Raw genomic sequence first — 14,196 nt, 5'->3', positions numbered from 1 at the left:
GGTGGTTGGATGGGTGTTTTCACTGAGAGGCATCACGACACAGCAAGCCAAGTGGGTGTTAGCCTCTCAGATGCTTGGATGCCTGCCCTTCCCAGCCCTGCTCCCCATCTCTCTGAGGGACGTGGGGGGAAGTAGTTAGCCTCTCTGGACCGCAGAAGTTCCTCACATTGCTCCCTTCCTCCTTTAGCTCTTGCTGGGCAGCTCTTGCAAAGAGTCCTGCCACCCAGACGGTAATTGTGATGGTGGCTCTCATACATGACACAATTCCCGTAGATGGCAGTCTGTGATATTTAGTAACTGTTTTTATTAGTGCTGGGTTATTTGGTTCAGAGACTTAAGAAATTTAAACCGCGGGACTGTGACTAATGTTGAGAGTAAGATCCCTGTTTTTCACCAAGCAATTTTCTTAAATTCATAAAACATGCCTAGCTATTTTCATACATAGAAGAATGGCTCAAAAATGATACTTGAGAGCTTTCACCTTCCCATAGAGGATATCCTAAAAAATTTTTACTTGTAAAGCAAGCATTTATTTTTTGTGAGTGTTTGTTATTGACAACTGGCATTGAATCACCCCTCGTAAATTTTAAAATGCGCTTCTTGGACAACAGGCTAAATTTGTTACGGTGCAGTCACGATTGTAGTTCCCTGTAGGATGCTCTGCTCATGTGGAAAAACCTGACGTGATTTAGACAGCCACTGTGGCTTTCCAGGCATAAGTTAATTAGAAGCGATTATCTTTCAGGTTCGGGCAAGGATTTATGAGGTAGAACAGCAGATAAAACAAAGAGGCCGTGCAGTGGAAGTTCGGTGGTCTTTTGACAAGTGCCAAGAGTCAACAGCAGGTACAGAACCCAAGAGAAGAAGGAGTACTTTTGAATGTGGGACTTGATGCCCTGTTTCTGATTCTTATAACTCAGTCAACGTATTGGATAAGGATGCTTTTTGACAGAGGCACCTAGTGACTTTTGAGGGCGTTCCTCTTTCTGTGCCCTTTAGTTCCTCGCTGTCCAGAATGTCAGGTTTGGTTTTGTTGGCAATTCTCACATGCTGAGAATGACACTTTCTTGAAATTCCTTTTGCCCTACATAATGATGGCTTTATACTATGCTGTTTGGCTTTGTTTGACCTCTTTAACTGCTTGCTTAATTTCCACATCTAGGGGTGACCATTAGTCGGGTTTTGCACACGTTGGAAGTGTTGGATCGACATTGTTTTGACCGAACTGATTCCAGCAATTCAATGGAGACGCTTTATCATAAGATTTTCTGGGCAAACCAAAACAAAGATAACCAAGAGGTAGTTAATATTTTTCTTCTTTTCATTTAAAATTTCTCAGCATATTTTCTCTCTTTTTTCATTCAGTAAATTCTGGTGAAGTCTTTTCTATGAAGCGTAATAACTTATGAAGGGGTCTACACCCTGAAATCATTTTATTGTTGGACTAAAATGCCCCCAAATTATTAAAAAAGAATGTCCATTGGGCTTATTTGCTTAGGTATAGTTACTGGAAAGACTTTTCTTGGCCCTTTTATTATCACTCCCCATCATTTTAGTTTTAGCAGAATATTCTTTATCTGGTGATTGGACTTTATATAATGGTTTAACTTTAACGTTGGGGTAATATATTTTAATATTTAGAGCAGTGAGTGGATACTGTGATCATATTTTTTTAAAAAAACCCGTATTAGGATTCTCCAAACAGAGCTAACAAAGAAAAAAAACTGTGCGTGTGTGTGTGTACATATATTTACATACATATATATAAAAGTGAAAAGTATTTATTTTAAGGAATTGGCTCATAGGATTCTGGGAGCAGACGTGTCTGGAACGTAAAGGACAGGCCAATAGGCTTGGGACCCTAGGGAGAATTGATGTTGCAGCCTTGAGTCTGAAGTCAGTCTGGAAGCAGAATTCCTTCTTCCTCAGGGACCTGTCTTTTCTCGTAAGGCCTTCAACTAATTGGGTGGGGTCCACCTACCTTATGGAGAATAATCTGCATTACTTTAAGTTTACTGATTTAAATGTTGTCTACATTTAGAAGAATAACTTCACAGCAACATCTAGACTGAATTTTGACCCAAAAAACTGGGTACCATGGACTAGCTGAATTCACACATAAAATTTATCATCACAGACAATTATTATTTTAGGCTTTCTTAGAGTAGATTGTTTCATTATTGAACTGTCTATAAACAAAGGTTTTCCAGTTTTTTCCCCCCTCAACCTTATTTTGGGAGAATGAAGAAGTTTGTCTTATTTTTACAATGGAGAGCACCCATGGTATGTCCAGGTTGTGCTAGGCACCAGGAACAGAGAGGTAAGTTTTAAGACATGGTACCTACCTTCAAAGAATACCTTAGTCAACTGATGACTATTATCTTTGATTTCCATACTAGCTTTTGGGAATGCATATGTGGAAAGGAGAGATTAGACAATGGAAACAAAAACCCCCAGACTTTCCTTATATACCTTTATGTGAACCTGATGTGAACCTGTTCTAGGTTATTCCTCTTTCTGGAATAATTTGTGTCATCCCCTGGCTTCTTGAAGATAAGGTTCGAGTTCACTGCTGCCAAGTAGGATATTGGAATGTTGAGTGAGGTAGACTGAGTATATGTTCTTTTTCTTTTCTTTTCTTTTCTTTTCTTTTTTACATTTATTTTGAGAGGCAGAGCACAAGTGGGGGAGGGGCAGAGAGAGAAGGAAACACAGAATCCGAAGCAGGCTCCAGGCTCTGAGCTGACAGCATAGAGCCCGATGCGGGGCTCAAACTCAGAAACCACGAGATCGTGACCTGAGCCTAAGTCAGTCGCTTAACCGACTGAGCCACTCAGGCGCCCCGAGTGAATTTTCTAATTCATTGTGAAGTCTCAGTGGCAATGCTTCATTCGGTGCTTCTGTGGAGCACACGGATTATAAAAGTCTGCATAATACTCTGCTTATTGACACAGGTTGGAGTATTACTGTGTTCTTTTGGAGTGGAGCCCTTAAAGTCTATTTGTAATAAAGACTTAGGTAAAAGGTTGCAAGAGTACTAAGGTTTTCAATACGTAAACTAAGATACGTGGAAGGAAAATAGGGATACCTAAAATTCAAGGTGTCCTTTTGGACTGCTAAGCTTTCTGCACTGAGAGTTGAGTAAAGACTGCGTTGTTCCCTTGTGAGCATTTTAGCTGTACCCAAACCCCTTGAGTTTTGTGGTTAGCTTGACTCTACAACTTTATAGTGAATGAACTGGCCAACTTCAGGATTGCATGCCTCATTCATCCACAGAGACTAAAGTTATTCACTAGCACTCTTAAGAGATCATGGTACATCTCTTACCAAGGGCAGAAATTACATTTTGTATTTTTGAATGAAATCACTCTGTAAGCTCTCTAAAACACGGTTGTTTGCAGTGAGCGACGTCTCCACCCAGGATGCTGAGAGGTGCTTGCCACTAGAGGGCGACATGTGCTCAGGGTTGAGGGTCTTGTGTGTTCCACTGACATACTTCATTGGAAGGAATGTCACAGTGTTGCCCATTTAGGAGTAATTACATTGAATGTTGAATCGACTATGGAAAGATGTGTTGTGAGTGAGTGGTTGCTTTGTGGTTATCACACTCTTTTAGGAGTAATACACACATTACATTTTAAACCTGTAATTCAGACTGGTCACCTTTTCTTAGTAATCTATCAGAAGAACTAGGTAGATCCTGTTAATTTAACATTAGAATGATTTTTAAACATTAAAATATTGACATTTACATATTTAACATTAATTATTTAACCTTAAATTTTAATTAAATTAATTTTTATTTTGGCATCTGTGTGTTTCAAGGTATGTGTGTATATGCAGGCAGATGACAGTGTTTCATCTATTTACTCTTCACCAAGGTCTATTATTTTCTTGACACCTGAGTCACTTTATATATTCCTGGAATTCATGTATAAGCTGTGGAGTTGTATTAACTGTGATCAGCTGTGTGACCTTGAACAAGTTACTTGTAGGCTTTGTGCCTTAGTGCCTTTACATATTAAGTTGGCATAGAGCATTTGCCTTGTCTGCCTCTAAGGGGACATGAGCACTTTGAGATTCATGAAACATTCTATAAATATGTTAAAAATGTTGCTGTTAATGATAATAGAGCAATAATTATTAGTAGGTTACGATTATATCGGAAGAACCAGGATGATGAAACTCTAATTTTCTGATTAGAAGGAGTTGTATAAAGTGGCGTGGTTAGGATTCAAAAACATGTCTCACTTCTTGAAAATGTGTTTCCCCTTTTTTGTTTTCATAATTTGTGTTAGGACTTAGCATGAAAGATAATATAAGAAGGGACCAGTCTCTGTAGTTGCAAAGAGCTTGAGGTTTACTTTTGCTGAAGTTGTATTTAGGCAGGCCTGGGCCCTGGACTGCACATCCTGGTTTCCCACATCTGCTTAGGCAACTTGAACTTCAGCCTCCTTGATTCCTTTTTCTCTGGAACTGCTAAAAGGAAATCTGGTTCTTTCCACTTTCTTGCAGGGAGGGGAGGAGCAGCTGTACAGATGGGATGCAGAGTCTGAAGTTCAGATTTGCGTGTCTAAGTAGTCTCAGTATTTGGCCAAAGCCCACTGAAAACCGTAGTGCATGGGATGAAGGCATTTGAGGATTTCGTCCTGCCCTGTGGTTAGACTGCGGTCACGAGAGTGAGAGTGTGCTCCACGATGGGCTGTGCTAGGCCTGTGGCATGCTTCCGCTCATTCTACAGGCACTGCATTATTCCCGTACCCACGCCTTCCCTTCTGCCCCCCATGTCCTCAGCTGCTGCTTCTGTGTTAGGGCTTGGCAACTGTTGTAAGAGAAGCACAAGTATAAACCTCAACCCCCTCAATGTTTGCTTATTCTAGATTTATGCTACTTGATTTTCCATTCAGTGTAGTGTGAGATAGAAAACGTGAAGTCCTTACTTAGGACAGGGCTCAGAGACTCGTGTTGCACAGTGGCCAGGCAGGTGGTGCAAATGAATGGTAGGCTTTGCATCCAGGGCCCCTGGGACGTGACTGGGGAGAGGGCATGCCCTTTCTAAGTAGAGTGGCCTGTCTCAGATTCTCCTTGGGAATGTAGACCCACTGTTTGATCCTTCAACATTTCTGGAGAAGATGTATATCAAGATTTACAAACTCTCCCAATTAAAAAACATTTTTTTAATGTTTATTTATTTTTGAGAGACAGAGACAGAGCACAAGTGGGGAGGGTCAGAGAGAGAGGCAGACACAGAATCCGAAGCAGGCTCCAGGCTCCGAGCTGTCAGCACAGAGCCTGACATGGGGCTCGGGCTCACAAACCATGAGATCATGACCTCAGCTGAAGTGGAATGCTCAGTCGACTGAGCCACCCAGGTGCCCCTCAAACTCTCCCAATTTTAAAACACTTTGCAGGCCAAGCTGCATGTCTGTTGTCCATGTTTGCCCACATGACTTTCACTCTGCAACTCCTGGTGACTGTTTTGTACACCATTTGCTAACTGATTTGCCTGTTTAATGTTTCAGAACCATTTCTACTCTGGCTGATGGGGGCAGAGAGGCCGGTGCCACACGAGGGACTGTTGTTGGGGATTGGGGGGGGGGCACTTTCTGATTCCAAGTCCTGACTGAGCCTGTCACTTGTAGCCTTAGGCGAGATCCACATTGCTGACCTGAAGGCCGAGGGTGAGGTGCCCCTCAGCTTCACACAGCACCCAGACCGCTTCCTTCCTCTTGGCTTCTTTCCCCATTTATGTGGGGTATGAAGGGAGAACCAGCTGCATTGTTGGCTCCCCCAGGGACACGGATAGAAGGGAAAGTCTGAAGATGACGGGAAGAGCTGCCTTTTCACTTCTCTCTTTGGTGCCCAAGGAAGCAAGCTTTCTCCTGAGTAATGAAAAGGCCTGAGTGGCGGTGGAGGCATGTGCACTTCCTCTTGCCCGGCTGTGAAAACAAACCGTCACACGCCAAAACCCGAGAATCTGCATGTTTGCTCTTCCTTTCCTACTCAGAATAGTCAGGAAGCACTCTGAATAGGTGTGTTGAGTTCCTCCTGATTTCTTTGAAAGGCCTAGGCCTAGAGTCCAGAGTGGCTGTCTTACCCCTGGCACAGGCCTCCGGGGCCACACTGGCCTTTGTATCAGTGTGGCTGAAGAACTCCCACCATCATGCAAAAGAAAATCTTTGTTTCTGTCCTTGCTGGCCACGTTCCATGTTCTTCTTCCTGCAAGTCTGTAGCCCCACAGGTCAGGGTCTGTGTTCCTTTTGCTCACCAGCAGCACATCACCAGTGTCTTAACACCATGCCTGGAGCCCAACAGGTCCTCAGGAAGCATTTACTGAATTTGTTTTTTAGGGGCTCGCTTAAAATCTGCTGGGACAGTGAACTGGAAAGAAAGCCTCTGTAAGATTGGGTTTGGAAGGGTAGGGGTGAGTGCTGTAATCTGTTAGCTCTAACGATGGTACAGGTTCAGATGCGCAAGAAAATATGTGAATGTGGAGGGAGTAGCGTGGCCAACGGAAGAGTTCTCAGGTGTAAAATAGGCAAGTCGGTGCATTTCTTTTGTGGTATTTGGACAATTCACTTACTCTTGATGAGTAAGAGTAAATCTCCCCATTTTTAAAAAGGGCATTCTATCTCTTGATGGTGTGAGAATGATAAAACACTGAAAGGTTAATGGTGCCTTGCACGTGGATGGGTACTGAGTAAACTCTAGCTGCTGTTACAACTGACTCATGTATGTAGGGAGGCAGTTAAACCCTGGAGACATGGAGGGAATATGGTTCCTTGGGACCACTGTGGACACACACACACACACACACACACACAACTATCCATCACACAGTCCATTCATCCATAAAGCACAGCCAGGATCCATCAGGCTTTTTATATTTGATTTTTACCAAGACTTTACCCGCAGTAGGGAAGCAGTCAGATGGGACTGGCCAACCCAAGGCGAGGTGGCTGCAGTACCACCAGGTAGGATAGGAGATGATGCTCATTTCAATGCTTAGGGGTTTTTGGTTTTTGTTTTTTTGTCGTTGTTGTTAGTGTTTTGTCCTTTCTTTCTTTCCTTCCTTCCTTCCTTCCTTCCTTCCTTCCTTCTCTCTTTCTTTCTTTCTTTCTTTCTTTCTTTCTTTCTTTCTTTCTTTCTTTCTTTCTTTTTCTTTCTTTCTTTCTTTCTTTCTTTCTTTCTTTCTTTCTTTCTTTCTTTCTTTCTTTCTTTCTTTCTTTCTTTCTTTCGTAAGAAAAAGTTGCTTTTAAAAATTAAGGCTCAGGGGGCACCTGGGTGGCTCAGTTGGTTAAGCATCCCACTTCGGCTCAGGTCACGATCTCGCAGTTTGTGAGTTCGAGCCCCGCATTGGGCTCTGTGCTGACAGCTCAGAGCCTGGAGCCTGCTTCGGATTCTGTGTCTCCCCCTCTGTCTACCCCTCCCCTGCTCATGCTCTGTGTCTCTCGGTCTCTCAATAATAAATAAATGTTAAAATTTTTTTTTTTTTTTAAATGAAGGCTCAAGATAACAAAGTCACATGTGGCAAAAGTCAAGCCAACACGGAAGGCACATCTGGCTGGCTTCCTGCTGAGATGTGTGTGCCGAATTTTAGAATTGAGGATGCTGATCACAGCCCTGTCTGAGCATGTTGTACTGTGGAAGTCACACGGTTTCCTACTGGTTGCTCTTAGAGCTACCACTTTCTTCTTTCTTCAAGTAAATCCATTAATCAAAGGGCAATTATGTTAACATAGTGGGGGGGGGTGGCATGCACAGACATTTAGACTTGGCTGTTACTGATAAAGGGGGTAATGAATCCATTTAGAGTGTGGTAGGCCTCTTGGATTAGATTGTTTTTGAGCCTGTGTACCAGTCTTTTTTCTTCAGACTTTTTCTGAGTACGTCTTAAGCACTAGGCCTGTTTTAAGTGTATTGTGTCATCTCATTTATTTTTTCCTTGGCCAGTGAGACACATGTGAAACAAAAAAAAATTTTAATTCTTACGTTACAGATGAGGAAACCAAAGCATAGAGCAGATGAGTGAATTGTCCAAGCTAGTGCCCAACTCACTGGTGGGGAAATAGGGATTGAGATCCTAAATGGTTCCAGAGCCCAACTGTTAACTAATACATTCTTTTTTTTTTTTTTTTTTCTAGCAAGCATATGTGCATGCATTGGGAAGGGGCAAAGGGAGAGGGAGAATCTTAAGCAGTCTGCATGCCCAGCACAGGACCTGACATGGGGCCCAACATGGGGCTGGATCTCACAACTGAGATTATGACCTGAGCCTAAATCAGGAGTCGAATACTTAACTGACTGAGCCACCCAGGTGCCCTGCCCTTTAATTACCACATTCTGTTCCTTGTACCACTTTAAAAACTCATTTAATTCAGGTAATTCTAGTTGAATAAACAAGTGTCAGATGAAATTTTGGAAAAAGGAGGGAAAAAAAAAACCTTTGTAATTGCCACAGTTTTCATATTAATATTGGCATATTTGTTTGTAGGAATAATCTTTGGTTTTTAAAAGTGTGACAGCTTCAACAGAGTAAACAATATTTATGTTAGAAAATGCCAATATTTAAGTTGAGAAAGCTGACCCTTAGAGTATATCATACAACCTTGAGGTTGATTCAGACTTGGATTTGAGTCCTGGCTTTGCTGTCGAGTAGCTGGGTGGTCTCAGGCTAGTTCCTTGTTCCCTCAGTGTCATTCTCACTGCACAATGGCCTTACTACTAGAATCCAGTTCATTTGGTCCCATAGGGTACCACCTAGTAAATGTCAGTTGTACGTTCATGGCTGGATCACTTTGATTGTCAAGTGGGTTGAACCTAGTACCATGGTTTAGAAATTTATTGTCCTCCTTCTCATCTGTAGGTTCCTTTCCTTTTTCATAAGAGGCAAGCCATAAAGCTTACTGCCCTCTACAGTCATGACTTTTGGATATTAATTCACTATGAGAGACCTGACACTTTTCAAAGACTTTTGGAGGGATTTACTTTATAATTCACCTCCTGTGTGACTTCTGTCACACAAAATAGACTTCTCAAAACTCTATTTTTTTTCCGTTTGTATTTAAATGTTGATGATTTAACTGAAGAATAGCAAATTCATTTCTTGGTACAGTGCAGATTAATGACAGCTGATTTATATACTCAGAGGAGTTGTTTTAATTTTGTTTTCTTAACCTACTACCTTCTCAGAGCTCAGAGCTGTGTTATTTTTAATTGCTGCTTGAAAAAAGAAAAAAGTCCTTTTTGCTGTTATAGTATATGTTTTGTTTCTTAGATGTCTTAAAACCTAATGACTATCAACTTTGATTCTAAGGATGAGAGCCTAGGAGAACCTGCCTTTTTTCCTCATCAAAAACCAGCCATCTCAAATATCTCTTGGAAATGTACATAGGGAATCATTCATATTCGTATTTATGAAGATTTTTCACAAGTGAATACTATTTATATTTAAGTGTTCTGAGTTTGTGGTTAATAGGCCTAGTCTTAGTGCTTTTTATGGTGATTCTTAGTGATCATATACAACAGGCTTATGTTCTGTTAGCAGTTTGGACCACTTTTTAGCTTAATGCAACTCTTGAAATTCTTCCAGATCTTCTTAATGTGCCTCAGGTTGCAAGCCATATGCAATATCACTACTCTGTATATTATCCCTTGTTTATTGGTGCCATGATATGACTGTTTTTAATCTAGATACGGCCATTTTGTTTAATGTTGACTAAGAGTGATTAATCACATTTATAAACATGTCCTTTTAGTCTCAGAAAGCTGTTGAAAAGCTTCATTCGGTATATGATCTCAAGTTCTTTTAGTTTGCTGTTGCTTATAGTAATGAGTCATTGGTTTTTGCCATTCCCTTTTGTGGTATTGTTATATAATGAAGGTAGTATATTAAGAAATTTCTTAAAATAGCAGACAGTCTCCAGGATCTTCTAATTTCTAGAGGAAGCCTGGCTCTCAGATGTAGTTGTCAATTATTTTCCCTTGTTTGTCTGTTAGAGAAGACCTGTGGTTAGTTTCTATAAACCATTAGGTTATTGAGTGACTGAATAAAAATTGAATTAGGCTTAATCTATCAAGTCTTTTCCAGAAAGGAAAAATATTACCAATCTCCCTGATGATGAGGGCCTTCTTCACATTTCGGATATCTTTATTACAGATGTGGATAGCACCACTAATGAAGATTATTTGCAACAGAGTTTATAATGATTTCAGTATTTTACCACTGTGGGTGTGTCCAAAGTTCATGAGGCTAGATGAACAATGCTATTATTTGAAGACATTACTGGTTTTGAATTTCGTGTCCATGCATTGTCTTATTTATCCTCATTATAGAAATCATTCTTGTGATTTGCTTTTCATTTTTTTAAAGAAATATTTTTATGTTTTGCTGAAGTATGATATTACAATACAGTGCAGTATGATACACTGTTATTAATTTCAGGTGTCTTGTGAGTTTTGTACACATAGGATGTGATACATTCAAGATATCATCAAGTGCCCTTTAGCCACAGTTTAGACCCTTGTCCCATTCTTCTGCTCAGAACCGGAGTATATTGGCGCAAGAGCTCCATCTGTGGAGCAGATAGCTTGAGTTTGACTCTTAGGTCTATGACCTAGTAACTTGGAGACGTTTAACAAGTTATGTAACCTTCAGGCCTTAGTTTGCTCAGTCATGGCACGGTAGTGAAAGCATTAGAACAGGGCATACTGTATAGAAAGCAGTCGTTTTATATATATATATATATATATAAGCGGTAGCCACTGTTCATTTTGGAACATATCCTTTGGATATTTTCCTGGGCATTTGTGTACATATACATGAATGCTTAGTAAAAGGTCAGAGGACATAAATGGATTACGTTCTGCAAACTATTCTGCAGGATTTTCTTCCCTCACAGCTTAATATTGTCTGTTGCTTTTTGCTTGTTTTTGTTCTAGTCATGATACTCAGTCTTTTAATCTAATAAAGTTTTCTAGTTCACTGGGTTGGTGGGGGGAGATAATCATTCTATGCAAACTCTAGTAATGTTGCCATATCCTTTCAAATGTTTATTCCTTCTTCCCATTGGCTAAATCTTCCAGAATGATGCTAAATAATAATGTTGGGACCAGCATCCTTGACTCATTAATTTAGGAATGAAAATACTTCTGGTACTTCACACTTAACCAGCTGGTAGATTGTCAGATACTTTTACCATAGTAAGTAAGTACGTGTGTAGGTTGGGGGAGGGGAACAAAGTAAACTCCTCCCACCATCGTCTGCTCTCATCTTAACCTTGTTTTTGCATTGGGTTTCATGTTATACAGAGTTGCTTTTCCTCTATGATGACAAATAACTGTTGAATCTACTATGTGCCAGACACTGTGGTAGATGCTGAAAACAAAACCATGCAAAAGACAAATCTTTGACTTAAAAGAGCATCTGGTCTAGCAAGTATTAGAGGAGGAACAAAGTCTTTGGTAATTCATTCCTGTGATTTCATTTTCTGCATGTCTGTTCAATGACAAGTCTGGCTTATCTCTAGAGAGGTAGAAGTCTGGCTGGAACAGTGGGTGGCAGTGGCTGGTTGGAGTGGAGCTGGGCAGCAGGCTTCGTTGTGTGTGTGTGTGTGTGTGTGTGTGTGTGTGTGTGTGTGTGTGTGTGTGTGTGTGAGAGCCACTTGAGAGATTCCCAGGTAACTGCGGTGCTGCTTGTCCTCACAGGGATCTTGATTCAGTGATGACAGGAGTGGCAGAAAGAATGGACTTTGGAATTAGGCTTCCTAGCTCTGCCATTTTAGATCTGTGTTGGCCGTCTTCACCCCAGTTTTCTTATCTGTCAGATGGGGAGTAGCGCCACCTACTTCAGAGTTTGTTGTTGAGATTAGAGATGATGTGTGTGAAACACCCACTGCCCGCTCAGTAAATATTTTCAATTATTCTGCTACTACCTGTGGCTGGAAATTTACAACTGTTAGTATTATTCTGGCCATGATTAACATGTTTTAATTTATGCCATGGCTAGAATTCAGATTCTTGATGCCCTGGTTTGGTGCTTTTTTTTCTGGCCTTTATGTGCCGTGGCTCACTTTCTCTCTCTCTCTCTCTCTCTCTCACTCACTCACTCATTCTTCTGTGTCCTGTTTGTCTCTGTGTGGGTGTCGCCTGGGGGGTGCGTGCTATGAAAAGCTGTTACTGCCTCTGAAGACTCTAATTCTCCTTTATAGTGTTCGAGGTGGTAAAGGACTTTCCTGTAGTACCTCTCAGAGGTCTGTCTCCTTTTCCTAATGGATATTTGAAACCAGTAGCTGGAGATCTAATAACCATGAAGCCATGTTGTGAAAGATGCATGTTACATGGAAGTGATATTATAGCACAAGAGAGCAGAATATTATGATTTTCTAAGCATCAGGAGTGGAGGAAGAAGAGCCTAGAGAAGCTCGGAGCTTACATAAAAGGCCATTGTATACTGTGGGAGCAAGGTCAAGGTGACTCCCCGAGTTCCTTTGACACACTGTGCTGCTGCACTTAACTTAGTTCATTTCCCAAGATTTATGTTGTGGCAAGAGTTTTATTAATTAGCTGAGTGATCTTGCACAAGCTATTTAACATCTATTTGCCTTGGGTTCCTTATTTGTAAAATGGTGATAAAAATAATAACTAGCTAATAGGTAGGAAAGATTAAAGGAAATAATTCCCGAAAGACACTTACTGCACTGCCTGACTGTAAGTTGAGTAAGCACTCCATAAATGTTAATTATCTGTATTATCACCTGTAAATTTTCCAAGATATCTTTGTGATTTTCAGAGCGATTAAGTCCATACTATGTTATTTTATGTTTTAAATTTTCATTTAGAAGTGTCTGAAAGATTTATATTTAAGGTCAAGAACTTTCAATTTTCGATTTTTGTTGTGTCTGCTTTGGTCAGTTATAAGTGCTAAGACTTCAGTAATGACTAGAATAATCAATGTGTACTACAGAAAACTTATTCTGAAAAATAGATTTTCGGTCAGAATAGACAGAGTTTCATCTGGTCAGGGCTAGTCTCTTAGTATCCAGAATGCTTTATAAGATTGAGCACAGAGTGGTATACCTGATGACTACCTGATGGAGTGATTTTTTTTTTCCCCCTTGTGACCAAAAAATTGCCTGAAATTTTCATGGCCTATTGAAGACCCCAATCCAGAATGTGCAATAAAACTGAGAGGATGGGGTGCCCCTCCTTGAATCTTCTGGGGCAGGAGGAGGAGCAGTCACCCTAGAAGAAGTAGGGGTGCTTCTCCTGGAAGAAGGGTGGGCTGGAGGGGAGCTGACCTTCTCTGAGAGGGGACAATGCTGTTGGAGGGGATTCGAGCCTTACTAGTAATCATGCATCTTTGACTTCCCCTTCCTTGGTTCAGGAGCAGGCCTCTCCAGGCTGCCTTCCATATTTATACATCTTTAATTAGATATCAAAGTATCACTTTGCAGAAAAACAGAAATACAAACCAAGCAACCACTGTAAAAATTCCCATAGTTTCTTTGCTAAAGACAAACTGTCTTGGCTCTGAACCCTCCCTGTGGCCCTTTCTTTCCTGTAAGCTTACCCTGTTTGCTCTGATTTGATCCGTTATGTGTCTCCACATTTCAGAGGGAATCTGTTGGTTGCTGGGGCTAGAATGGGGGATTGTTGTAGTATCATGCTTCACTGATAACTAGGCCCTCATATGTTTGTACTTGAAGATCATTTCCTTGGGTTATATTCTCAGAATAATTGGAGCAAATGATCTGAACATTTTTAAGACTGTTGTTAGATAGTAGGAATTACCTTCTAAGGGAATTGCCAAGTTTTATTCCTAAAAAGTAGCATGTGAGACTATATCTAGTGCCTAGAAAAGGGGCTAGCAGTGGTAGGTATTCAGGACATAATTACTGATGCGTAAGTTAATGAATGAGACTGCTGCCTGTCTCATGGTACTCTTTTTCAGTGTGGCTTTTTTCCCAGATTAAAAAAAATTTTTGTTTTTTAATGTTTATTTTTGAGAGAGAGAGCGTGAGCGTGGGAGGGGCAGAGAGAGAGAGAGAGGGAGACACAGAATCCCAAGCAGGCTCCAGGCTCTGAGCTGTCAGCACAGGCAGGGCCTGATGCGGGGCTCCAGCTCACGAGCCACGAGACCATGACCTGGGCTGAAGTGAGACTCTTAACCGACTAAGCCACCCAGGCGCCCCTCCT

The 14,196-nt window shown here is 41.1% G+C and overlaps 1 protein-coding gene across 6 annotated transcripts in view; it reads left to right on the top strand.

Moving 5' to 3' along the window:
• The window catches only part of MED12L (mediator complex subunit 12L), a 338,137-nt gene that overhangs the window by 77,256 nt on the left and 246,685 nt on the right, over window positions 1-14,196 (top strand). For all 6 annotated transcript variants that reach the window (XM_043595115.1, XM_043595118.1, XM_043595117.1 and 3 more), the window contains 2 exons: window positions 746-845; window positions 1,163-1,299. In XM_043595115.1, the coding sequence (XP_043451050.1) occupies window positions 746-845; window positions 1,163-1,299 (237 nt within the window). The remainder of the gene's footprint in view (window positions 1-745; window positions 846-1,162; window positions 1,300-14,196) is intronic.

This window comes from Prionailurus bengalensis, chromosome C2, assembly GCF_016509475.1.
Source record: "Prionailurus bengalensis isolate Pbe53 chromosome C2, Fcat_Pben_1.1_paternal_pri, whole genome shotgun sequence".
NCBI classification, from domain to species: Eukaryota; Metazoa; Chordata; class Mammalia; order Carnivora; family Felidae; genus Prionailurus; species Prionailurus bengalensis.
Note: the sequence above shows the minus strand (reverse complement) of the source record. Positions and strands in the feature narration are given on the sequence as shown.